Genomic DNA, 26289 nt, shown 5'->3' on the forward strand with positions numbered 1-26289 from the left:
ACGACCGTAGGATTTTAATTAGGCAAACAAATATTAAATTAATCAGCAAGCATTTACAGTGTAAATACATTAGAAACTTCAGCCGACGTACTGACACCTTCCTCATCCCCCGAACTCAGCGATGACCTACTAATTAACAATAAGACAACGAAAACTCCTGAAACATTCTTATCGAGCCCAAAAAGCAGAGCATTTTCAAATATTAAAAAGCTTATTCTGCAGACTGCTTTATCTGACCCCAATTTGTTATTCCTGTTATTGTTACGCGATATCGTCCAAACCGATAGATCGTTGCTCAGTTTGCTATAAATATGGCATATCCGTTTCGTATGCAGACATTCCTCCTCGATACCAGGCAACCCTGCCAGCTTCGCGGAATGCAAGCAATCGCCAGCATCTCGCCGCGAATTCGTATTCCTGCGCATTAAGTCCCGCTACCGATAAATGAATCAAACCGTTGACACCCACCTAGCTCGTAAACAATAGGTGCGTCGTTCCGACGAGTATTTCTGCTTTAAAAAAGGAAGCATCCAGCTGTCGTGGAAGTAGAAGCGCGGGGACAGCGGCCAGTGCCACCGGGATGGATGTATTTATACGCAAACCTGTTTGCAATAATCGGTAGTGGCTTCATCCAACTCTCGACGTCAGTATCTCTTGGACCCGCTTCGCAGTCGAACGCAATCATTATGACCGCTCTCTCGGCCAAGTGTATTTTCCTTATTTCGTTGCTCAATGTGCTCCAGGAGAACGTTGCCCAATACATTCCACCGACGCCCGTCGTCGAGCCTCTATATCCGAAAGGATTGCGGATGTCCATTCCGGGTGAGTAGAGCCGCTTTGTCTCATTATCGCTCCCTTTGTGACGGTGCGCTTCCCCCGCTCTGCCATCGCCGTTCCTTGACATTGAACCAGCGACCGCTCGCTGAGAATTTTTTAATCCTCGATGAAAAAGAAGGAATGACATTAACGGACGAGAGTCTCAACTCCTTTCGCTTAACATTTTAAGGGAAGAACCACGACCAGGGGGGAGTAAGTTTGTCGGCGCATCGACTGGAACCCCTTTGTCTTGGGGTCTTTGTTTGGATTTAGAGAGAACAAGTGCGCTTTGCAGATTTTGAAGGAAGGCGTAAATGGAAGCGCGATATCAATGAAGAGAGATAATTTAGGAACATACGTGAAACAGTACATATGTATAATTTTCCATGTATTACTATGGATGTACACTCTGTTTTTGTTGAAAGGGAAGTTGCGATTATATTAAAAAAAGAGTGAGAAATCGTTATCAATGATATACAGTTTCATGACTCCGCTGATAATTAGACATGAGATAGTGGCCGAAAAATTGGAGAATTTTTAATATGCGCGGCACATGAACCAACGTAACAAAATATACTACAATCAGGGTCCGATGTAGGGGGGTGTTAGCAGGGAAACTGTGCAGAGCGGAAAAGTTTGGGGCAGCAAAATTGGTAGAAAAAGACAATTAAAATCTATACGACCCAATCAAAAAGTAAAACTTTCTGAAAAGACGGTAAAAATACGCTCAAAACTGTTTAAAACTTTTTTAATGTATTTTGTGTTTACTTTGTTTTTCATTGATTTTTTAAAATATTTTATAAGATTTTTTTTTTAAATTTAAAAAATAGTTACCTCTCTTCTACTTGTATATTTTATTTTATTACTGTGTTTATGTGAATATAAAATTTTCTATAATACCACAGGCTTTTGTCATTCAACAAATACCTGCAAAAATTTAATTCACTGTTAAAAAATATATTTTAAATCAGAATTAAAGCTTTCATAGATGAATCCTTTTTTACCATAATTGTCTCAGCAAAATCGGCTCCGCAATTAACACAGAGAATACATTCTACGTTCAGATGAGGATGGAATCTCTTTGGTGGCCTACCACGTGAAATTCAACAACGATTTCGAAGGACTCGAAGCAGGAACCATTGCCAGGGACATCGTGAAAACACGGAACGGGCGTTGGACGTACGAGGATCGAACTACGAGGCTGAAAAAGGGAGATATAATTTATTATTGGGTTCACGTAATCTACGATAATCTTGGTTACAATTTGCTCGATAAGCAGTACGTGGTCAACGGTGAGTTTCGGTTGAAAAATTTCAGATCTCCGGCTGCTTAGCGCCCCGCTTCTTATTTCGTCGCGTCTATTCACTGTGCAATTTTTAATTTAGATTTTTACAATTACGATGGAAGCCCCTTAGCCGGCACTACCCCTGCTTTGGATGTGTGCAGTACACCCTCGGAGACGAAAGTGTTCGAAATGGACCAAAAGACCAACCATTTGATACGGCACAACGTTTGCCCCGGTCAATTAATCTTCGAGGATAATTTCGACTCGTTTAACAGGACGCGGTGGGAAATCGTTGAACGTTATCCTGGCGCTCCGGTAGGCTGTGCATCCGTCAAGTTTTCGCAACCGGTTCTCGGAATTTGCATGTGCCTTTTAATCCTTTTTACATTGTTACTATAAAGCAGGGACGAGAAATCTTCGTAGAGAAAAGCTACATCACATCAATGGCTTTATTCAAATTTATATATTACGTTATTTCGTTAGGAATATAGGAGATACACATTTCATGGAAAAGTAATTGAAATTTGTCTATTTGAAATTTATTTATCTGTTATCAAACAGCAAACAAATTAAGGTACCTGCAATATGTTTGAAACCAGTTAATAAACACGTTTATTATAAAGCTTTTTCATGTAAAGTGTGAACAAAATCTCCAAAGGTAGGCAATACAAGGGGGTAAAATGTTTGAGGGGAGGGTGCGTCAAACCGGGCGCTATAAAACCTATTTAGTTTCGTCCCTGATATAAAGTGCCGTAATTAGCATTGTCACCTTGAATCGCTCTTAAATATAGGGTGTTTCAAGCTTTAACAGTTGAAGCATAAAAAACCTGCAAATTATTTTCCATTTCAGGGCTATGAATTTGTCGTGTATATGAACGCCGAAGAGAACGTCGATGTTAAAGACGGCGTTTTGCATATTAAACCGGTCCTCTCCGAAGTTAAGTTTGGCCAGGGATTCGTGAAGACTGGAGGCCTTGTTTTAAATAGGTAAGGCGTCGTAATTGTAATTTTATTATCGTTCGGTATATTCGACGTATGTACATAATTTGCAGGTGCACAGGCGAAATTGGCACCGCGGAGTGCAAACACCATGCATTCGGCTCCTACATCCAGCCACCAGTCATATCAGGACGTATAAACACTAAACCGTCCTTCACTTTCTTATACGGGCACGTTGTGATCCGCGCTAAGATGCCACGCGGCGATTGGATATACCCTGGTAAGTTTCATTTCACGATAGTCACCTCGAGCCATAACTAACACATTTGGGACATTTTTTCAGGATTGGTTCTACTCGCCAAAATAATAAAAAAAGTTGAATATCCACCTCCACGATATAAGAATATAAAAATGCTCAGAGGCAACTGCAAAATTAAGCATTACCGGATACATGAGTATACCAACTTTTCTTACTATTTTGATGAGTAGAACGGACCCTGAAGAAATGTCTCACATTTTTATAAACACCCTGTACGTGCTTGATTTTAGAATCTTTCTAAATTCTGTTTCAGTGATCACACTAGAGAGTACAGAGAAACGTTACGACAACTCGACGTCTCACTGCGATATCCTAGTCGCCTATTCGGCAGGCAATCCTTCGCTCACATCGGAGAACGGAGAGGATATAAGCGGGCGCGTCCTCGTAGGAGGCGCGCATGTGATGGAACGGTCTCAAAACCTTCAACAGGACAATCGAGACCGTCTCCCTTCCAAACACTCCAATTCGCTATGGTCCAACGAATATCACGTGTACGAGTTAAGGTGGAGAAATGGTCGAATCTGGATGAAAGTCGATGGTGAACTGTACGGAGAGCAAAGGGTGCCAGCGTTATACGATACACCAGTGAGTAGATAACCTCGTCTGACTGCAGAAACTCCGATTCTACTGATCTCAGCGAAAGTAACTAGGGGTGGATTCGAAGCTGATCTTTAAATTCTTGAAACTTGAAACTCTCGAAACTTGAAGCGCTGATTCTGCTTTGTAAGTGGAGTATCTTGCTTTAAGAACCGAAGTGAACAAAACTTTTGCATAATTTATACATTTTCTTATCTGGGTTTCAAAGGTTTCAAGTCACGAGAAAAGCACAAAGTTTCGAATTCTCGAGACTCGGAAATCTCTTGGTTTTCGAGGAGTTTCGATGCTTCGAGGAACCCACCCCTAAAAACAACCATTCCAACAACTCTTCTAAAATCGATGCACTGTCACGCAGGTCTATCTGAACGTGGGTCTAGCCGTCGGAGGCCACACATTCTTCCCGGACATGTCCGTAAGCGGTAGCTACACGAAACCCTGGAGAAACGTGGCGTCAAAGGTATCACCGAATCAGTCACTTTTGATTACTCGCTCTTAAAAAGTACATACACCTGCAAAACACAATATCGTTCGTAACAGGCGCTTTACAACTTCTACCTCGCGGAGAATTATTGGCTGGACACGTGGAAGGGAAGCGACACTGGCCTCCACATAGACTACATCCGAGTCAGGGCGATCTAAGGGCCACGTTCCGACGCCACGATCTTAGGTGTATGCCTGCGAAGAACAGGCGATACATCGTCGCGAATTCATTAATCACATTAGTTCTTTATCATTCATTGCTCGCACCTCGTACAGTGGCAGGCGAAACGCAGCGTAGTTAGAAAGTGGGCGGCGGTGGGACTAATATAGAAGCTGGCAGAGGCTTCTGATAAGGCACTCCATCAGGATGGAAACCAGAACCCAGTAACTCGATGAGCCACTCTCCCCGATATCCGTATCGCCTCTGATAAGCCTGGGAGGCGCGAGGTCCGTCGTCGGGTCTGAACTCGAAGGCCATCTTCTTCCTTGTATCCGGGGAAACCACCAGCCTCAAGACGTTCTCCACGCTGTTCCGCGGCCACTCCCAGAATCTTCCACCCGACCAGAGGTTGCGAAACATCCCTGACCACCTCCACGGCGACAGGTCGAACGGAAGGGTCCTGGCGACGCGCGTTGTGCCGCCGGCCTCCACGATTATACACACCTATACACGCAATAAAATGGAACATGAAACAGTTGTACCATACACTTTCATCCCCCCGATCCACTTACCGCGCAAATCAACGCTAACACACCCTTCGCGCGCATTTCTTTCTCTTTTCGCGGTGGAAGCTTCTCGTAGGAGCACGCGGAAACAAGTACCCCATCGCTCGTGGCGTCCACCTACATTTATGCCCTCTGGCCGAGGAGGGTGTCGTGCTTAGAATACGTCGGCCAGCGATCGATCTCGGTACCCGATAAATTGTCATTCACCGAGCGGATACGTGGCCATAGCTTTTCAAACGAATCGCGCGTCATCGCTCGCAGGAGTCGGTCTTCCTACACTTTCACTGGCGAACGATTGCGCCAGAACAGAGGGGGTCCCCAGCTGACTTCTTTCTTGTATGTGCACGAAGACTTTAGAAGCGAGGCGACGCGGAGGTAGTTACTATTCCGCACTCGTACAGGCGTCGTCGCTCGTCCAGGTATCCGCTGTGCCTCTACGTGACCGTCCCGGGGAGAAGCAACATGAATTTTCCTCGTAATTCGGTAGCTAGCTCTGTACGCATGTAGCTCAGTTGAAAAGAAAAGAGTCGTTAGTGGAAGTTTAAGGGGTGCAAGCACAGAGCTCGTGTTTCCTTGGTACTTAATTACTGATTATTCTACACAAAATTCGTGGTACCCCTTTCACTTCACTCTTCATTTCCTGTATTAAGCAGGAAGGCTGAGAAATTCTTTATTAAAATCTGAGAGATTCTATCGAAAACGAGCGAAATATTTACATAAATACATACACATTTATTGCGTCACTCTATCCCAGAAATACATTATACGCACGAGTGTCTCCTTGAAATTTTAGGCGATTCTGATTTTCACCGCGCTGCTCTTTCACGCCGATAAGTATGCGGCGACGGCTGAACCTGTTGGCCTGTTTTCGTTTATTCACGACCTAATTCAGTATAACATAGCGGGGGTGCCGCTCATCCACGAGGCAAGTATGATGTTCTGTGAAATAAAAGATTAGCATTAATGAGACCAGGGGAAAAGAGCACGGAGAATGGCACGCGTTAATCTGTGATCGTTGAATAGCAAACGCAATGGGACTTCGATCCAGAAGTCGGGAAACAGAGAAGAGCTCGATACGAGCAGGAAAGTGGGCACCGTGGTGAGATCGCAATTGGGAAGATCGGCATGGGTATTGGATACAAAGGCCCGTGGGGAGCATCTGTGTAAAAAGAAGCTTGATCAATGAATGCAGAATGAATAATTTGTACGAAGATGCATTGAAAATCGATCAGCCGTTTCTAGAACGCTTGCATCGCTACTTAAACCTGTACTATGCTAGTCTCTACAAAGATGTAAATGGATTTTAATTAAATAAATACACTGCTCAACGAATTATGCAATGAGTAAGATTTTTCAGCCTCTAATTCCTCTTGGATCCTCTAAATTTAGATCCGCTAACTGATTCGCGCAGTGTACGTATCCTCTACATTATTAATATGCATCATTTCGTTTCCTGGATTCTGCAGGACAGGAGGAATTCTCCTAACGCGAAATACCGTTCATTCTTTCCCCGACCTTGAGACATTTGTGCAATCGACTTTCGAGGAACCAGGGGGATGTGTTCATCGTAACAGAGGTCCACAATTCCAGGTGTCTACGTGAGGCATCGTGCGAAGTACAACGTGACCCCGTCGACTTTCACTTGATAGTATCGAGGAAAGAATGAAGTGGGGAGGCGCGTACAGAAGAACGGTAACGGACTCGAGAATAAGGCTAGTAAACGGTGGAATCAGAAAAACGGAAACAGAACGATCGTACGGTCCGTGGCATCGCTTCCCATCGCGCTTCCAACCGAACGCAAGTCCCGATCGATCGGTGGACAAATCCGATCGATTAAGAAAACGGCGGCAGCGCTTCGGCGAGGAGAAGGAACGTTCGCGTGACGAACTTTCGAAACTTTCTTCCATTGGCGAGCTGAAAGTGTTTCGGTCTTCGCAGTCGCAGTGAAATGGCAAGGCACGCTCCCGTAAGTAAATTACCATGGAATATAAACTATTGTAACGAATCAAGTTCTCATAACGGTTGCGCGAATTAACAAAAAGTAGAAAGAGCCGCAGATTTGTTTAATGTAGGTCCCAAAATGATGCCTGACCCACTTATGGCGCACATGCCACATGAAACGGTCTCTCGATCTTTCTTCTTTTAATACTAGCACTTATCATAAAACATCTAACGCGATAAGTATGCGTAAAGCGTACGCGAGCGATGTAGGGCAGGTTTTTGCGTTTCCGTTTCGACACGCTAACATTAATCGACCTACTTTTAGTGGACGACCGTGATCTTTGCGACACTAATCGTCGCCTTTCTTCTCGGATTAATCGCCGAGAGCGTGGCGACGATAGCTCAACCGAAGGCGCCCAATTTCCAGTACTTTGAACGGTAAGAAATCAAAGACACGATTCGGGGGGAGCTCACGTGTAAGTTTTGTTCAACGACGGTTCAAAGATCGTTTAAGGGAATCGGGAATAAACCGAGCGGACTGATCGCAAGCAAATGCAGATTACAGAATCAGACTGATCGCTGCTTGCTCGTTTACAGGCCTAAATACCGCTACCCGTACTACGATGAGAATGGCAGAGGAAAGTTACTGTATGGCTATGGAGGGCCAGATCTGTACCAGTACAAAACTTACAGTGCCCTCGAAGGGATTCATTAACGCAAACAAAGCACCGATAACGCTACGGACTATTCGATGACTTCTAAATGAACCACGACTATTATTCTGCGAGGGGTGATCATTTATGAAGTGATACATAGTATATACACGATTCTGTTTCCGGTTACAAGGGGCCGTAAACCATCCACGTGTAAAATATTTGTTATTTCCCGATGTACCACGATGCAGCCGCAGAGATCTATTATCGTTACGCGCTCTTGTCCTCGGAAACAGATCAGGTTTTATCGTGGAGTTAAGGAACATTACAAGATCGTTTATTCTTCCAATGTATAATTAATTGTATTGTTGTTTTAAATGCGATCGATTTGTATCGTTGATTATGGTCATAAACATATGTTTCTTCGTTTCCTGGATTATCGTTTCATTATCCGATAATAGGCTCCGTGAACGGTGAAAGTGAATCGATCGTTTGAATAATCGGGCGAGATAGAAAAGTGCGCTAGACAGAATGAATCGCGAGTGTTTCGACGCGAATGGTGGTTGTTATTATAACAATGCTATTGCATGGCAAATTCATCCTCTACCTTAAGATCCGTGGAATGTGTGCATAGCGTCGCTATGATCTACGACGTGTCCGTTAATCACCGTGAAGACGAGAGATTATTATTATTATTAGCTAACTCTAACGCCCTAAAATCGACTATGTTCGTACGATCGAAGAGTCAGAAGGATTTGTAAATGCTTTAAAAAACGCGGTCGTCGTGAGTGTTAAAGGTGGTTCGCGCCGGCGGCGCGAATAGCGTTCGTTTTCTCGTGACAGGTGCACATACAGAGTTACAAATGTGCAAGCATAGTCGAGGGTATAGCGAAGATAATGTTTGATAAACGAACGAATGACTACTACCCGCGCGACGTGCCCGGGCGTTTATTCCAAATGATCCTTGTCCGCCTTGTCTTCGGCAGACTGTAACTGTCATACGAAGTCCATCTCGGGCTTATTGTAATGTTGTGTACCTGCTCGTCGCCTGGACAACTGCCTCTCTATGAATTTCTTTATCTCGCTAATCACGAAGACGCTGGACGTCAGCGCGACGAGGAACAGGATATCTGCGAAGAATATAGAAACGTATAAACTCGGTTTGCTTTGAATCAAGGAAGTTTGTTTCGTTCGAGAGGCGCATACCCTTTGCCGTGAGAGCTTCAGTTTGGAAAACTCGTTGCAACGGTGGAAAGTAGATCACTAGCATCTGTCCTATTACCGACAACGTTATAGCTACCAGGAGCATCTTGTTACTGCATAAACCAATAGTAAATATCGATTTCGTCTAAAAGGACACGCGTTACACTTGGGTTAGTGAGAAATGTAATCGAGCACGGTAAGAAAAGCTTTCTGTTGCATCTCACCTGTGACCTACAACTTAGAGCGTTAAACATATCGAAGAAAACGAAGCACGTGAATGTCATGGTTGTGTCCCTCGCGGTGGTGCCATCGGTTGTCATCTAATTACAAAGGAGGAATTAGGATATACACGATGGAGACAGATGTGTCGGTCTTACCTCTCTGTTATAAACCCACAATGTGCCGAGAATGATAATAAGGGCTGACAACAGCACGTTGAGAATAAGATGTCGCGTGATCATTGGTTCCTTCGTGTTACGTGGTTTCTGTTTCAAAACGTCCCTGTCGACTGGTTCGACTCCAAGGCTACGCCAAACAATTGCATATAATAACACTACGGACGGGCATCGATTTCAAAAGATTCTTCCACTGTTCGGTTACCTTTGAGCAGGTGGGCCATCCATAATAATGTTGATCCAAAGAATTTGCATCGCGTTTAAAGGGTTCGGTATACTCATCAAGGTAGCAAGAGCGATTAAGGAGAGAGCAGCTATGCTAGTACTTAATTGAAACCTTACAAAATTTCGTATATTATGAAATATCCCTTTACCCTCCTCAATTGCAGCACTGCAAGAAATGTTTATGTATAATTGTAAGAGAAATGTGTAAATATAATACAAAGGGGGATATTTCTAAAGGAGAAACTAATATGTACATAATAGTTGAGAAATCATCATCCACTAGAATCATGTCCGCAGCTTCCTTGCACACGTCGGTACCATTTTTACCCATAGCTATGCCTATATCTGCCTTTTTCAAAGCGACTCCATCGTTTACACCGTCACCAGTCATGCCTACTATGTTTCCTTCCCTCTGCAAGGCTTTCACGATGCACAATTTATGCTTAGGCGTAACCCGATAGAACACGCTAACGGTACTGATACACTGCTCTAATTGCTGATCGCTCATTAAGTCGATCTCGTCTCCAGACATTAGTCGCGAATGGAGTATATCTATCCCGATCATACTTGCTAGAAGAGAAAATCAAATGCGGTGCAGTTTTCTAACAGTACTTCCAAAGGCTACGGGATAAAGCTTATCTACTGTACCTATTGCTGACGCAGTCTCTTTGGCATCGCCTGTAACCATCTTCACCTTCACGCCGCTGTTAATGAGAGTCGTTATAGACTCGCGGACATGCGGCCGAGGAGGATCGCATATTCCCACCAGGCCAACGTACACGAGATCTTGTAATGATGTGCCGCGTGCTAATCCAATTACTGTAAACGTTCGTTTAAATATATACAAGCAGCTAGAAGCAATGAAATTAAGGTCTCGCGAGTGACGTTAGCAAAGTACCTCTTAATCCTTGTTGGCCAATCTCGTAAGCTTCCGTTAAGAACTCCTCGTCTTTCTTTTGATTGAGAGAGTATACTTGGCCGTTGACAGAGTACTTGGTACATTGACGCAGCATCTTTTCAAGAGCACCTTTTACAAAATATATTTCCTGCCTATTCTGTAATGTACGCGAGAAGATTAATGGTAACTTTTACACGCGCTTATTCGTTAAGTTACAGGTGTCGAGACGTTAATTTACCTCTTCGTATTTCGGCGTACATTTCACAACCATCATTTTTTGCTCCGAAGAGAATGGATACTCTTGCAATCGTAAATACTTATCAGCGACGCCGTACATTCCAAATTTCATGGACAATGCTATCAATGCACCTTCCGTTGGTTGCCCGAGCAGAGTGTCGTTTTGTATTATAGCATTGTTGCAGATGCATCCTACTTCTAACATATTACTGATAGCGGCACGTGCGAGCTCGTAATTGTCGCATTTCCGAATTCGCACTTCTCCCTTATCGTTGTAACCGGCGCCGGTGACATCGGCTATGTATCCCTCCGAAGTAACAAGGATCGTTGCAGTCATTTCGTTCTTGGTAATGGTACCAGTTTTATCAGAGCATATCACGTTCACACAACCTATGGATGGAGAACATAACATTTATTCATCTGTGCCTAAATCCGATAAATATTATGCAAGTGCATCGTACTCCCGCGTACCAAGCGTCTCGACTGTCGGCAGCTTCTTCACGATTACTTTTCGCTTAGCCATCCTCATAACACCCAGCGCTAATGTTACAGTTACGACGATAGGTAAACCTTCCGGTATAGCTGCCACTGCCAAACTCACGCTAATGGTAAACATTTCGAGAATAGCTTTGCCCTGGATCCAGCCAAGTAGCATAATAATACCAATAATACAGAACGAGTAGAAGGATAATTGAGTGCCCAAAATATCCATGCTCCTTTGAAGCGGTGTCTTTGGAGCCTCCTCTGCTTGCATCATTGTAAAAACCTCTCCAAACTCACTCTTCTCTCCTGTATTCACTACTACCCCCTAGAACAGTTTTCCACGCATTTGTATATTAACGATCCATCGCACAGTTATGAGAATCGATTCGCCACAATACGACATACTTTTCCATTTCCACAGCGAACCAAGGTGCCCATGAATGCGATGTTTTTCTTTGTCGTCAATCCATTGGTTTTGAGTAATGGAGCTGTCGACTTCTGCGCTGGCTCCGTCTCGCCCGTGAAACTGCTCTCATCGATTGCTAAATCTATTGCGTCGAATATCCTGATATCCGCAGGCACTCTATCTCCGATATTTAAATAAACTACATCACCAGGAACTAAGTTGCGAGCGAGAAAGGTTTCTAAACGACCTTCTCGCAAGCTGAAAGAAACGTGAGAGCAATTACTACAGGTGCCGATGTAATTACCAGTGGACTATTCTCGTGTATCTTAGCAAACGAATGGGTCATTCTCATCCTGAGCCTAACTTGGTATTTTCAATAATACCGACATTTCGAGTGGATGTTACAGTAAAGTAAATTTCACCTTATCAATTTATTGTTTGGAATCGGATACTATATCTTCTTCCCTAACAAGGTAAAGGAATGCTCCGTACAAAGGGTTAGTATATCCTCCAAAGACCATACTTCTAAAGGAAATGTTAATTTAAATAAATGCTGCTAGAACATCTCTGGGCATGGTACTTGATGCTATGTATAAAGTTCGTATTTACAAAGCATCTAATCGACGAAGAACATAAGTTTATTTACCAGTGACAAGTCGGCGGCACCAATTTGTTTAATTCTTCTAATGACTTCTCAGAGCGGTATTCTTGTACAAACGCAACTGTCACTACTATTATGATAGCCTGGAACGAAGAGCTTTCATAAGTTTGCGTATGTATAAGTTGCTAAGAAAAATTATGGTACACTTAACATATAAATGCCACTTACCACTGTAATACTGACAGCATCGTCAAACTGCTTCATACATATACTAACAAAAGCTGAACCAAGGAGTAACAGAATTAAAGGGTTCTTGAACTGTAAACAAAACGAATTACTGTACTCTACTTAAAATTGAATCATAATCGAGCGAACGAGGGAAATATATTAAGTACCTGTTCAATGTACTTCTTCCACGTTGGTTCTTCTTCTTTAACACTAAATTCATTGAATCCAACTAATTGTCTCCGGTGGTCGGCTTCCTGCCACCAGAGTCCGGTTCGTATATCAACGTGTAATCTCGCAGCTACTTCTTCCGCGCCAAGGCTGGTTGCCTCGGCTGTTGTTAGCCACATTACTGAGTCTTGGTCTTTACCCTTAAACGATACAGAAGCTATTAATTCTCCTCCTAATGCGGATTGTATTATCCCTAATATTCTTACGATACTATTTTTAATAATCTACCCTTATCTTAAGTTCCGATCCATTTTCAAGTAATCCTGGGTAAGTTTCACCACGTTCAAAGCATTTCTCACGAAAAATTTCAACACTTTTTATTCTTAAAATTTAACACTCGGAAATCTACGATAACATTACTGAAGCCACATTATTTTAAGTTAATTAAACGTTCGTCACGTTTTCATGACACATAGGTATGTCATGTGACTAAACTTTTTAATTTGATAACAGCTGTTCATTTATAAGTGTCAGAGTAAATGTAAAAACTTATTCGTAGTAATAAAGTGGAATCCGATTCTTTATATTCAACAAAGGCACAGTGGAGCAACAATTAACTACTTAGCATTTTCTTTAATGACGTGTTCTTATCCCATTCGCGCTGACACGTGTGGGCAAGCGTATACAGCAAATAGTTGTAGAAATTTAATGTTTACAAGAATCCAACGATATTTATGCTGTGAGTACAAACAAAGACGGGGCATTCCTATTGATAATACTGTCTCAAACGTAATTTTATTTCATGACGCTGGAACCGCGAATCATCGTGAATTCTAACCTTCAAGAAATTCAGGAAACATAAATAAAATTAAGATCTACGTACACTCCTTAAACTTAATGAGGCATTTTATTTTCAAACATACATTATAAGTGCGTATTTGCGTAAATCAAGGAGGGGGAAATAGATGACATCAGGTGTTAGTAATTCATCGGATCAATGCAACGAATATTTGTATACATATATCTATTATATATATATACCTATAGCTTTCGCACGATTGTTTATCCGATGTGTACGTGCAGATGCAACGTGTTTACATGATAACTTACTCTTGATTCGATTAGGTACACGTATTCTATTCTATATTATCACATTTGGAATCATTGTGCTACGCGGTATATTTCTGGAACGACGCGACGTTCCAGTACTTTCGACTGTGGGGCTTTATTTCTTCACCACGAAACAAGGACTTATATTCATCGATTATCCTTTTTATAAACTACATTTACGGAGCTGTTTCAAATATTAAACATTTAAAACGAAAGCTTGATACATGTTTAGCTATGAATCACGTTACTTATCGGTTTGTAAAGAAAACATGAAATTCTTTATCAATACGTAAATGCATTCATGCATGTAGTATCAAGGGCGGATCCAGAGGCGGCGATAGGGGCGAAGTAAATTTTAAATCTTGTAAAAGAAGGTTCAAAAATGTACTTTTGTACTTTTACATATTTCGCCCCCTCCAAGAAAGGCTCCCGAATCCGCCTTTGTATAGTGTAAGCGGTGGTAAAATAAAGTGCATTAATTGTGTAACTTCAATAAATAAACGATTAATCGATCTTTTATTTGTCCTTTCTATATCATTCTATATAAGAAAGTAAAAGTAATTCCGTTATAATTTTAGAATCGTTTTAGGTAATCGAGTAATTATATTGCCAAAAAGCTTGATTTAATCCTAGGCTTCGAATATTTCACGAATCCCAACTATTCGATTTTCCATTCTGACGATTATCGATCCGTTTTTTCTTAGAACCCGCAAGGCCGGATTCTTCTATTTATTACCGTAGGTCAAACTTATTCGTAACGTCGTATTTCATTGCTATGAAAAATCACCACTCGCCACGAGAGGATAATATACCTCCATAAACGTTTATAATTTACCAACGCGAGGTCGTTGACCTTCGTTTACCAGAGATTATGGAAAAAAAATCTTTCAACGCATTTTCCGACAGCGAAGAAAAATATTGAACAACGTACTAGAATTAATAGGAATGTGCAGGTAACAATTGTGACCCTGGTAAGTGCCGTTGGCAGGGCAAGCCTTCGATCGATACCGAAACATTCGAGGACACTACAGTTACAGTGAACTTTAACAATTTTGTTAGCCTGTTAAGATTAAATCATCCGAAATTTCTACTATCTCCTCGCGATATAAATAATCATCGAGAATTATGCAAGATATTTTATCACGACGTTCAAGGTCGGTTCGGGTAAAAATTCACGGAAGTCCAGATACTGTAAACAAAATTAAGGAACCGAGCAGTTCCAGTTTAAATTTCTTCGAAAGCAGACATCGCTCCACTGGAATAATTCAACTGCTGTATAGATACATTGCAGCTTGTACAACTTGTGCAGCTTGCTGTGGAACGAACAATTAAAAATGACCTCGTTTGCTGTAGCGCTTTGCCTGTTTAAAATTCTTTACTTTTTCTTCTATCTACAGTCCTCTTTGCAAATTGCCCACACTGTCGGATTACGCGGAATAGGATGTGACATAATCACCGGCCACGATACTGCATCCTCAACGTAGCGCGTTGTTATTTGTAATTTGTATAGACTATTTATTGCTTGTCGGTGCTTAATCGTGCTAAAATTATTCGTACCTCCAGCGGCGCGTTTTCATTACGTTCCTTGTCCGTGGTCACATCCAGCGCATTGTCGTCGAAGAGTTTCTCGTATTTCTTACCCGCCGGGTCTTTCATCTCTTATAGCGACGTTCCGCTGCCTCTTCCGTCTCTGCAAGTCCTGTTAATCGGCAGCTAATGCCACGGGACACGGAATATATTTACCCGCAAGGAGAATCCACGTTCCTCTCAACCGAGACGTACTATCGTTTGTCAATCCGGTTTCACCGTTTCAAAATACCGAAAGACGCAGCTCATGGTCCGAATGAATGCCTGTCGAAAACACAAACGAAGGCATTGAACGTCTGCTATGCCTGCGCGTGTACGTTTGCGTGTGTGTTGCCGATTTCCAGTCACGCGAAGGTCAGACCGAGAAAAATCGTAACGCTCCTCGAAAATCGAGTATTTTCGAGCACGCTACGGAGCAAAGAGCGATTACACGGTTAGCCGGGACGAGTAAATGAAGCGGTTTGCAATTTCGAAAAATTTTCCACATTTTGCATCAGGATTAACGATGTTTAACGCGTCTACCTACGATAATCGAACGTTGCAGAAAACGACGATCATGTATTTCGAATGAATGCCGATTCAGTGATTCTTTTCATCCAGATTCAAGTGATCTCAAAAAATCTCGTTAACCTACTTTCGAGGCTACTAAAAGGTGGTTTTATCGATTCCACAAAGAAACGATTGCGACCGCAATTATCTTAATGCTTGCCCTACATTTAATTTACTAATGGAACGTGAATTGAAACTCTGAAACGACGGTCGTCGAATCGTAAATGTCGGACGCGTAATTTCCACAAAGCGATAGGTTCTACTTTTCCAATGGGAAGTTACACACACACTGCCACGAGTGGGTAAAAGTAGCGACCGTTGATTCGAACGTCTCCAATCATTTAATTAACGACAATAGAAATTAGATAATGAAGATTCTTCCCTAAGAACCTTATCTGTTTACCGATAGGGACGTCTGAAAAATCAGCTGCAGTGACATCGACTTGCCAAGCAACGTGCTCGCGCGGCTCGCGATCAAAGGGGTACGCAAATACGCGGTTTTCGTTATAGCGAATCGATAGCGAGGTTCCCTCGGTGAATGGACGCGGGCGCACGGCAATTATTCGCGTTTCCCTGAACGCGAAGGAAACAGGGAGCTCCGCGTACGTGGGATAGTTGACAAGAATATCCTACCCTTAAGAATCGTATGTCACCCTGCTAGTATCCGAGGCACGTCGGGAGGACCGATCCCTGACACGCTGCCAGGTGAAACGCGCACGTTAAACTGCTCGCGGCTCGTCAATTCCGCGCGGCTATATTCGTCGCGGGGCTACGTTGCAAGGTGATTAGAAGCGGCTTTGTCTTCGCGATGAAATTATACGCGCACTCGCGTACGACGGGAAAGGAAAATAAAGCAGCGAGCGGTGATGATCGGCTGACGTGTAAGTGCCGAGTGGCAAGCAGCGGCGATTTAGCGAGCAGCGCCGCTCGCACCGCCGGTATATACTGATCTGGGAAAGCAGCTACGAGCGTGCACGTGTGGTCACGCGTGTATACTCCGCCCTCTGTGTGTGTTGGAAGTGGAGCAGACTGTGTCGATCCAGCGTACGACGACCTTAAGCCGCTGCACTTCCAAATTCGCGCACGGGTGCCCTCCCCCATCGAGCATTCCCATGGCGAGATCCTTTGTGCCACCGTAATGTGCGAACAGCCGCGATGCGACGTGTAAATGGTGTACTTTCGTCGGGGTTTAAGGTGAACGCGTTTATTCGGGCACATTGGCACGGTTAGTTATTTATAAGGTTGTATAATGCAGAAGTAAACTGAAAAATCGATAGGCCTGCGCTTATGGCGAGAGTAACGTCGTGTATCGAGAAATTAAAAAGTGAAAACAATGGCTGGCGAGAAGAATTTACAATATCGCTTATTCAATTTTCCCGCTTGCTTTGTACACACGGATCAGACGATTGTGGCCGATCCAGATTCGATTGGGGTTAGCTTGCCATGGTTGGCCTTTTTTCGTCGCTAACATTCTACAGTATTTCATGAACATGGTTCGGGGCACTGCCAAGGCACAGCTTCCCATCTAGACACGCTATTTCGCGAGGAAACATCACTGTGACGGCATCTACCGTGTCCTATGATTGTCATAAATGTATAAATCGTCGCGGTCTGCTCTGCTCGAGATTCTGTAACGTAAATGACGCAAAGAATAAATATCAAATAACTTTTATTGCGATGAACTTCAAGAAAAATTATAATCACGCGGTGTGCGCATCATGTATGTACATATGTACTTACGTGCGATGATTGTATCTAATTGAACGACATTACAGTTCATTGACATTGCTGTATAGGTTCGTGGAGGGACGTTCTTTTCAATCTGATTGCGAGAAATAGAGTTCTAATGGAAGGAAATGTTGAATGTTGTTTTTAGAAAATGATGTGGCTGTTGTATGTATCGTAATGATATTAGTCTTGTCATTGAATAAATTAGAATTGAGTATATATGAAATTATAATGTTCAAATAATGCTATACATGACTTCGAAATTATGCTACACGAGAAGCCTCGTTCGTTATTATTTGTGTTTAGTTATTAATTATGCGAGACTTAGAATGCAGCAAAAGGCTAATGTAAATTTTTGTTGCATAATTTAAGGGGCTCGCGAGAACCATTACCACTTTCGTGTAACATCCAACGTTATCGGCTCGAAATCGAATGAGGTTGCAACGCTACTAGTGGACAGAATTAGAGCACAGACGAATATACCGTGGGTAAAAATCAATTTTCATCGTATTTAGTTTCAATTCTAATCGCTAGTAGGATTGCGATCGAATTCCACTCTGAATCGATAACGTTGGTTGCGACACGGAAATAGTAAGGGGTTTTAGAGGCCCCGATCTGAGTGAGAAAAATTTACATTGGATTGAAAGTGTATTCAATACCTCTCGTCCGTGCTAAAACGTTAGCGATTTAGTACCTCGAGTCATTTTATCATCGTCCGAACCCCAGGGATTGAAAACAGAGGAAATATTATAATTTGTTTTTGAGGTTACAGGGATTAGTTTAAGAAGAATTTAAGTACAATTTTATTTTTTTGAAATCGGTTTTAAATCTTCTTTTAATCTTTCTATTTTGAATGTTTTAGTTTTATATAAATTGCTACAACAGGCTAAGAAGATATGCGCGTACGTATATAAAATAATAATAATTAGGTGACAATAGTCTTTATTATTAACCAGAACTTTTAGTTTTACTTTTCCTTTTAGCTTAGTTTATTATATAAAAATATTATATTAAAATTATTATATAAAAAAAAAATACTATACGGATTGAATCTATAACCTCCTTCTTTTTGAAGTCGGTTAAAAAGAAGGAATATTTCTAATCATAATCAAACTTACGTCCTTCGATGTCGATCCTGATCTCGATCTCCTCTTCGCTGGCGCACTGACTGTAGTTTTACATACAATAATTAAGAAAAAATGTATATAAAAAAGTAACGGTCTTCCAGACCACTAGGTATCGGAAATCATCAACCGGCGTACAATACCGACTCTATCCTCGCGATTTATGCGTCAGAATTCCGATCCTCTGGATATAATCTATACGTCAAAAACACTGACGCTAATATCCCGTGTTTACACTAAAAACGAAGATTCTATCTCGCCAAGCATCTGCACTCGAAAGCACGGAGACTTTTACGCAGCAAACACTGTCTTTAAACCGACCACATTGCGCGCGGTCACAGAATGATTAAAAGGGCAGAGGGGCGCCTCTGTTCCTTCAACTGAATTACTTCTAGACACCTATAGCAGAAAAGGGTAAGAATTTAAAGCAATTTCGTTAAAATAAGTAGAACCATATTGTGATTAAGTAATAGTTCGCTCGAATTACGTCGCGAAGGGGTCTAATGAAATTATAGAAACCGCATAAATGCACCAATCAACAGTGGACTGGGGAACAGAAAAGGCGCGAGGAACGATTGGATATTTTTTTCGCGATGTCGCTGATTTATAACTAAAATCGACTAGGTAGCAAATAGAAGCCATAATGGAGAATAAACGAGATTAAAAGTTGAATCGTAGCGTTTAAATGACGATAGACAAGATCACGTACCGTACGTTTAGAGCACGAACACGTCCCACCTCTACGGCGTCAATGATGCGACTGATGGCGAGCAGCAGACTTGCCAAATGGTCAGGGCCACTCTGGAACACTCTGGGACACTCCGGGACACTATGTATGTGGTGTTTGTACTTCAAACAATTTCAATAAATACGACCACAGTTAGTAAAGTAGTGATGAGAGACACACGTAAAGAATCAGCGCGACACGAGATTCGGTATTTTAAATTTGCTGGAAAAATCACCTAGTAGGGGCGCTACTGCAGGCGCTACCAAATGGGACGAAGCAGAACAAACAATTCCTACATATCATCGGTAAGTATCTTTGTCGTCACTTTTATCGTAAAAGGAAGGGGTTCGAGTATTTGAGCCTCACAGAACTCGTTTATGCTAATTAATATCACATCAATTATATCTCCTTACCGACGAGATTCTGATAATTGAATTGGAGTTTCGAAAACAATCCGTTCATATGTAATGGCGTTGTACATTCATATACTGGGTGTTCCAATAGGATAGATACACATTTCAGTTTTTAATAGAGTTAAAGAAAAATTTGAATAACTGTAAGATGTTTACAATGTTACGTTTATTGAATCTTTTTAATGCCTCTTTTTATGAGTTGTATTAGATATGTAAGTTTGCGTCTATAACTCTGAAGCACCTTGTGAAGCGCATGCGCATTACGGTCGATTATTCCTCTACACTTCACTCTCTCGCACCAATTTGCACGATGTTTTCTCTCTCGCATGACGTTGGTCGGCAACTGGATCCACAGGAGACATAGGCCATGAGACCTCCATGTATATATGCTCTGAGGTATGCACAAATGCCGCGCTAAAATAACCTCTAATGGAAGGGATAAAACCGGCAGAGGACATTTCGAAATGTGTGAAAAGCGTGTGCCCGTCGCCCGAGGAGCTCGGCGTAATAACAAACAATGTCAAATGCGACAAATGCGGACTCGTGTTTCAGAACGAGCCGCGGTATCGTTTGCACGATCTTAAAGTGCATCAGCATAAAAACTTAGATAAGACGATAAGGGAAAATGTACAATACCACTGTCCCATAGAATCTTGCATTTACGCACCGAAGGCTGAAAGACATTTCAGTAGCATGAAGTACCTTAAGCAGGTTAGTGTTTGTGTCGTCGAGACGTATCCGTACTTTCATACGTAACGTAATACTTAATATTCATATATACATGGTTTAGCATTATCTTAAAGTACACGCAAAGAGGACGTACGCGTGTACTCGTTGTGAAAAAAGTTTCTCCACCGAAGCGGCTAAAGAGGGCCACACGAGGGTATGTGGAATTGAATTCGTGTGCTCCTGTTCGAAGATTTACACATCCTACGAAGCACTGCTTACACACGCGAAACGGTCTTTGCATGCCATTAATGACAAATACAAAAGTTCTTTGAGGTAAGCCCAATATAACAAACAAGTGTTTAGCTTAAGGGGTAATGCCACTGTAGAGCCCGGAAGAGCAGCCTGATTTTGAGATTTATTTATGCGAGATAATAGTTTTTTTTTAAGAATACTGGGTGATTGAACAAAACATTTTAACAATTTTTCAAGTCACTTTTTGTTCAATCACGCAGCATTCTTACAAAAAGCAGTATTTTTTCATTTCCTCGTGTACTTCCCGAGATAATTTTATATAGAACTCAAAAATGTTTGGTTTTTTGTTCTGGGTCAAAAATTGAAGGAGAAATCTTTCCAGCCACGGAACACTGTTTTTCAGAAGAACCTTCTTTTGTTGAGCTGTGGCGCTGCCATTTTATATTTAAAATTTTTTTAAAAAATTGTGATCATACTTCAAGGTATGTACAATAAAGGCCTTCGAACAAATTTTGTATTCTATTCACTATAATCGCATAAAAAATTCTCAAAATCAAGCTGCCTTTCCGGGCTCTACAGTGGCATTACCCTTTAATGGGATAATTTTCTATCATGATTTTGCAGACGTACCAATTCGAAAACTATGCGATTAATTTTACCATCTAGTCAGGCGAAAGTCAATAAATTAATTACGATTCTACCGACGCATCATAACGAGAATAAAATGGTTAAATGTAATACTGACTCTACGCACAAACGTACTTCAGATATTGGTGTACAGACGGATGAATGCAAAAGGAGTAAAAGAATATCGAGCCCATTGAAACATGTTAACAATGGTCATCATAACAATGGCAAACGTGGAGTATCTAAGCAAACACAGACAAGCATTTCCCAGAAAGTCAGACACAGTATGATGTCTATGGAAACTCAGACCACAGAAGGTTCAAAAGCATTTAAAGGTTCTCTGAGAGTTCAGAAACATAGGAAAGACTCAGTATCGCAAAACTCTGATTATACATTGCTGAAGGAAGACCTTAGTCTCGGCAACTTTACGTCCTCGAACTTATTTCCTAGTAGTCCGTTGCCACTTCGTCACGATGTTGGATTGCAAGATTTTTGGGAAGAAAAGAGTACGTCGGGTACTCAAACGATACCCGAGAAAGATATGTTTGAAGTTTTGAATGATAACGTTACGCAAACAGAATTTGAAACATTTTATGGTCATAACGGAAGCCCGTTAATACAATGTGTTCCGAAGAGTACAGTTGCTTTGATGACTTTGCCGTACGTAGAAGAATCATCGACAGCTGCCGAAGGATACTCTTTCGTGCCTTCCAATAGTATATCAAGATCAGATCCAATGCTGACGGACAAAACCTTTGACGATAAATTTAGTAGTATAGAGACTCAGACGGAGCAAGCCTATTCGCAATCATTCTTTGACTCCGACACCTTAACCAGATCGTTTGCTTTGAGCTCTAACATCGAAACACAAACTACAAACAATCTCGACAACATGGAGCTACTGTATAGCAATACGTGCACGCAGACTTGTAATGAAATACTACCGTCTGACTTAGGATTATCTAATATACAAACGCAAACGGCTTGGACCCAACTTGAAGATACCACCGTATCAGCTGAAACGCAAACGAAATCATTGATATGCGAGACTGGATGCAACATTTCAATGGGCGCATGTCGTTCTTGGTTAAATACCCAAACTAGTCACACTGAAACTCAAACTGACTTACTTAGTATTTTCGAAGGACTTCAATAATAAAATATTCTTGTCTGCTGAATAGCAGTATAACGATTTAAGAAAGATACTTTACGTATAAAGTCGGAATAATATGCATTTGGTATTTCGAATTAAGGCCAATTACTTTTCTATATTGTTATTTAGTACTTTGGTATTTTTTTATATTTTGTTACAAATTAAATATTTGAGTTCCTGTGTATGTGCAATTCGTTGACGGAATATTATGTTCATGGATTGAAAACTTCATTTTCTTAAGGAAAATATTCAGCTTTAAATTTACTGTGCTACATTACACAGTGTTCACTGCCACGATTTAAAAATATAGTTTATACAAATGTTGCCAGAATAAAAAAATACACACTGCAGGCAATGTAATTCTGTTGCGCATAAATTATTAATAAATCTATTAATTAAACAACTGTACAATGAGAATTGTTCTTAAATTCCGATTTAAATTTTAAGGGGGCAAATAAGCCTTGAAGCTTTTGGTTCGTGTTCTGTAGTAAAATATTCTCTTTTGAATTGTTTCGAACGATTTAATTAAGTTAAAGTCATGACCACAAATTACTATAATTACAAATTAACTGTGGCTCTAAAATAAATTAATGCTACGATATATGTTTTAAAACAAACACCACACAAATATTGATTCACAAGGTTTCGAATGCTTTTGCGACACTTGTTTTGATGATACAAAATATTTTATTACGATATTAGAATATACCCTTGTGGCTGTCAGTTTTCATTAACTTTTCTCCGCGTGTAAATGTAAAATTTAGGTTCAAGTACCTACGTTGAATTGATTTAATGTGTAACGTACAAAGGCAACATTTGAAAAACTTGATTCTTTGTATACATATATTGTTACTATACATCATTTAGAAAACCATATTCGTCTATCGATTTGTGTAATTACAACCTTGCTTAAAAGGAGATTCGTTTTTTCGAGACTCAAGAATCATGTACCCCCTTAAATAGAAAAATACATGGAGGTATTTCGTCTGCTTCAAATCTAATCGTTTAGCTGACAGCGTTCGACATGTACAAAGAAACGAAACATGTAATCTGAGACTGTACACGTAACATTGACCACAATAATCACCGAAGTATTATTTCTTTGACAATCATGTTGGAAACTTGTATTCCGAATCCCAACCAGTGCTTTGCATTACGGATTTTCGTCAAAACGCGTATAAAAGTTAAAATCTTTAGCTTTTTGTTCGGAGCCGTATCGTGATAGATCAATTCGAGCCACTTTATACTTGTTTACTGCTCTCGAATTAAAATGACATTTACAAAGGCATCGCTCGGTCAAGCAAACGTTATAATTTATAGTTATATATTTCTAACTGTTGTGCAACGCACAGAAATACAGCAAGCATCGTACGAATATGCGTGCTCAACAAATTGAATCGTGATCACTAAGCGACTCCAAAAGAGTACTCGACGCGGACGCGCGAGCTTCAGGAACTTACGAGAGCACAGGCTGGGATATTATAGAAGATATAATGGGATTATAGAAGAAGTGAAACGAGACGTAGTGTACAGAATGAGGGGTACATAAAAATGTCTTAAAGCGCGGGACCAGCAGCGTTATCCTCGTCAAAGTCTGGCAGAAAATCTTTGGTCCGGTCTTCTATCCTATCTACATTCTCGAGCGCAGATGCTAGTACTCTTAAATTGTCCACACCAGACATTAGTTGTCTGTAATGATATTAACACACTATAATTCAAGTTCTTTTATGCAACAGAAAAGCCAATATGTAATTGAAAAGTACGCTTTTACCTCAACGACATCTCTGCCGATGAAGCAGCAGTTCTTAAATCCCCAGCTAGCCTTCTTATTTGATCTATATTCGAAGAACCACTCTCGTTTCTACCTCCTGTCGCAATTCCAGCTGTGAGCTCCTTATTCTGCATTCGTAACAGCAACACCTCTGTCTAGATTCAGATTACAGTTATTCGTGTATCATTTTGCACATCGCGTAAGTCACTTGAAAATTCATACCAACCGTTAAAGCTTTAATTTCTTTCTTTAACGACGTAACAGTACTTTCAGCATTTACTGCTCTTCTCTGCGAGGAAAAAGACACGAACGTAAAAAGTTAGTTGATGGGAAAGAATACGAATACAGTCCTCTACTTACGGTACTGCGTTTCAGATTATCTTCAACCTGTTCCATGGCTTTTTCAAGCTGCGTCGTCTCCTCGAGTTCCGATGCTCTCCTAAATACTATCTCCGATTCTAGTGATAGAATTCTGTAATAAAAACCTTACAAGTGAACAGTACAATCTAACGTTACAAATCTCAGTACATATTCCTTTAATTACCTTTTTGACTTCTCACTAATTTGCTTTCGAGTTAGCTCCAATTCTTGACGTAATCTGTCGTTTTCTAACAACAACTACAAAACAAAAATGATGAAATTACGCACGTTATATTAACGTTATGAGCATCAGCAGAGATATGGAGAAATTCCATGTCGTACGATTGAAAAGAAAATTATAGCAGCATCTTTAATAAACGTACCCTTCTTTCCACAGATTCTACACTGTTCGGGATAGGTCCGGGATCTGTAGGTACTGTTGTCCTATTATGAATTGGGCCATCGTTTAAAAAATCCGGCAAAGATTTCGGAACATTTGCTTCATTTGTTTCGGAGCAGTCTCTCGCTCCAATATTCGAACCAGGATCAGATTCGCTCGCTGCGATTGGTAAATCTAATGGGAACCCTAGTAGCAATAAGAAGTCGTACAAATAAAGTCTATTCGACCCACAATGGTTGGCGTAACGTACTATCTCGCGAATACCTGACGATTCCGGACGCTCTGTAAATCCTACGCTAGGTCTGCCAAAAATAGACAAATTCAAATGCCCAGAACTTGTATTCAGGGCGGACTGATTCCTCTGAGGTAATCCCGTGTCCAAACTGCCAGTCTGGTCGACCGAGAAATCATTCAAGGCGGAGTTGTTCTTCTTAGATTCGTTTCTAAGGCGCGTCTGCCTCTGTTCCACGCTATTCAATGCGAAATCAGGAAGATTATCTATATCCGGGGTGGGCTGCTGTTTAGGTTCGTGGTTGAGGTAACATTGCTCTATAACCAGATGATCCTGCACAAAGTCCGGCAGTTCGGTCGGGTTACAGGTATAAATCGTAGACTCCTTTTCCAAGCTACTCGGGCTCGGTGTCGGGGAGGAGTAAAGCTTCGGCCTTGCTCCGGCATTGTAGTAAGTTGTCTGCGAACCATTTTTCAGGAAATGCTTAAAGCTAAATGGATTCTCTTCCCGTCGCGAAGTGTCTTGCCCTGTACGAAACGAGAAGCAAGAGAGAAGGGAACAGTTAAGCTAATTATTAGCCACATCCTGTGAATGAATACAATGAGATCTAACCTGCTGGTGCGTCTGCCTCGGTGCGGCTACTGGCACAGTGCTCCTTTGACGCGCTCCTACAGCTCGGGCCCCCCGTTGCTACCTCTTCCTCGGAGGACGAGGACCACGAATACATCGCCTCCCTGACATTGCGCCTCGTGTTTTTCGCCACGAATCGGGACGAATCGTAATTTTTTTTACGACCCGCCATCATCTATGCAGAGGATCAACTTTACCGACAACCGTATCATTTGCGGTGCACAGTCAAAACTGCACTTGACATTTGTCACCCGCTGACTGCGGTCGGGTCAGGTTGGTCCTCCGATCTTCCCTTCTTCTTTTTTCTGGCTTTTCCTTTAGTCACTCCTGCGGTGGGGGGGAAGAAGCGCGTGGGTT

At 41.5% G+C, this 26289-nt stretch overlaps 6 protein-coding genes across 7 annotated transcripts; 3 read left to right on the plus strand and 3 right to left on the minus strand.

Annotated features, from left to right (window-relative positions):
- Positions 1–479: 479 nt before the first annotated feature.
- B-gluc1 (beta-1,3-glucan recognition protein 1) lies at positions 480–5129 on the plus strand. The gene is made up of 8 exons (XM_076827174.1): positions 480–822; positions 1881–2108; positions 2202–2416; positions 2952–3088; positions 3154–3320; positions 3613–3944; positions 4312–4413; positions 4494–5129. Exons 1-8 carry the CDS (start codon positions 585–587, stop codon positions 4593–4595), a joined length of 1521 nt encoding a protein of 506 aa, XP_076683289.1. The 5' UTR covers positions 480–584; the 3' UTR covers positions 4596–5129.
- Positions 3103–5737, minus strand: LOC143376653 (uncharacterized). The gene is made up of 2 exons (XM_076827214.1): positions 5169–5737; positions 3103–5100 (listed from the first exon to the last, which is right to left on the minus strand). Exons 1-2 carry the CDS (start codon positions 5202–5204, stop codon positions 4735–4737), a joined length of 402 nt encoding a protein of 133 aa, XP_076683329.1. The 5' UTR covers positions 5205–5737; the 3' UTR covers positions 3103–4734.
- Positions 5738–5879: 142 nt separating this feature from the next.
- Spock (secretory pathway calcium atpase) lies at positions 5880–16790 on the minus strand. Its single transcript, XM_076827160.1, has 17 exons — positions 16480–16790; positions 15268–15561; positions 12600–12800; positions 12433–12522; positions 12250–12347; positions 11603–11861; positions 11186–11522; positions 10716–11104; positions 10478–10634; positions 10228–10398; positions 9834–10149; positions 9560–9745; positions 9337–9484; positions 9184–9279; positions 8963–9104; positions 8794–8886; positions 5880–6101 (listed from the first exon to the last, which is right to left on the minus strand). Exons 2-17 carry the CDS (start codon positions 15364–15366, stop codon positions 6046–6048), a joined length of 2838 nt encoding a protein of 945 aa, XP_076683275.1. The 5' UTR covers positions 15367–15561; positions 16480–16790; the 3' UTR covers positions 5880–6045.
- LOC143376654 (uncharacterized) lies at positions 6493–8677 on the plus strand. The gene is made up of 3 exons (XM_076827215.1): positions 6493–7128; positions 7429–7541; positions 7701–8677. Exons 1-3 carry the CDS (start codon positions 7111–7113, stop codon positions 7816–7818), a joined length of 249 nt encoding a protein of 82 aa, XP_076683330.1. The 5' UTR covers positions 6493–7110; the 3' UTR covers positions 7819–8677.
- Positions 16791–20206: 3416 nt separating the features above from the next.
- On the plus strand, positions 20207–22950 carry Asciz (ASCIZ zinc finger protein). Its single transcript, XM_076827168.1, has 3 exons — positions 20207–20549; positions 20629–20840; positions 21384–22950. Exons 1-3 carry the CDS (start codon positions 20268–20270, stop codon positions 22540–22542), a joined length of 1653 nt encoding a protein of 550 aa, XP_076683283.1. The 5' UTR covers positions 20207–20267; the 3' UTR covers positions 22543–22950.
- On the minus strand, positions 22897–26251 carry L(3)04053 (lethal (3) 04053). 2 transcript variants are annotated; one of them, XM_076827190.1, is made up of 8 exons: positions 25915–26251; positions 25335–25829; positions 25054–25256; positions 24855–24928; positions 24671–24782; positions 24537–24599; positions 24311–24465; positions 22897–24228 (listed from the first exon to the last, which is right to left on the minus strand). In XM_076827190.1, exons 1-8 carry the CDS (start codon positions 26105–26107, stop codon positions 24096–24098), a joined length of 1428 nt encoding a protein of 475 aa, XP_076683305.1. In that variant the 5' UTR covers positions 26108–26251; the 3' UTR covers positions 22897–24095. The 2 variants fall into 2 exon arrangements, with proteins under 2 accessions (XP_076683305.1, XP_076683306.1); XM_076827191.1 differs by having other exon boundaries at positions 24311–24461; positions 24533–24599.
- Between the last annotated feature and the right edge of the window lie 38 nt (positions 26252–26289).

This window comes from Andrena cerasifolii, chromosome 14 (assembly GCF_050908995.1).
Source record: "Andrena cerasifolii isolate SP2316 chromosome 14, iyAndCera1_principal, whole genome shotgun sequence".
Lineage (NCBI taxonomy): Eukaryota > Metazoa > Arthropoda > Insecta > Hymenoptera > Andrenidae > Andrena > Andrena cerasifolii.

Coding starts and splice junctions, on each gene's coding strand:
- LOC143376653 (XM_076827214.1), bottom strand. CDS start 5,204: ATGCGCGCGAAGGGTGTGTTAGCGTTGATTTGCGCG. Junction 5,101..5,168: donor TGTTAGCGTTGATTTGCGCG/GTAAGTGGATCG, acceptor TTGCGTGTATAG/GTGTGTATAATCGTGGAGGC.
- LOC143376654 (XM_076827215.1), top strand. Junction 7,542..7,700: donor AATTTCCAGTACTTTGAACG/GTAAGAAATCAA, acceptor GCTCGTTTACAG/GCCTAAATACCGCTACCCGT.
- Spock (XM_076827160.1), bottom strand. CDS start 15,366: ATGAAAGACCCGGCGGGTAAGAAATACGAGAAACTCTTCGACGACAAT. Junction 11,862..12,249: donor GTGCCGCCGACTTGTCACTG/GTAAATAAACTT, acceptor CGTTTCTTTCAG/CTTGCGAGAAGGTCGTTTAG. Junction 8,887..8,962: donor TGAAGCTCTCACGGCAAAGG/GTATGCGCCTCT, acceptor TATTCTTCGCAG/ATATCCTGTTCCTCGTCGCG.
- B-gluc1 (XM_076827174.1), top strand. CDS start 585: ATGTATTTATACGCAAACCTGTTTGCAATAATCGGTAGTGGCTTCATC. Junction 823..1,880: donor ATTGCGGATGTCCATTCCGG/GTGAGTAGAGCC, acceptor TTCTACGTTCAG/ATGAGGATGGAATCTCTTTG. Junction 3,321..3,612: donor CGGCGATTGGATATACCCTG/GTAAGTTTCATT, acceptor ATTCTGTTTCAG/TGATCACACTAGAGAGTACA.
- Asciz (XM_076827168.1), top strand. CDS start 20,268: ATGGAAGGGATAAAACCGGCAGAGGACATTTCGAAATGTGTGAAAAGC. Junction 20,550..20,628: donor GCATGAAGTACCTTAAGCAG/GTTAGTGTTTGT, acceptor TACATGGTTTAG/CATTATCTTAAAGTACACGC. Junction 20,841..21,383: donor AAATACAAAAGTTCTTTGAG/GTAAGCCCAATA, acceptor ATGATTTTGCAG/ACGTACCAATTCGAAAACTA.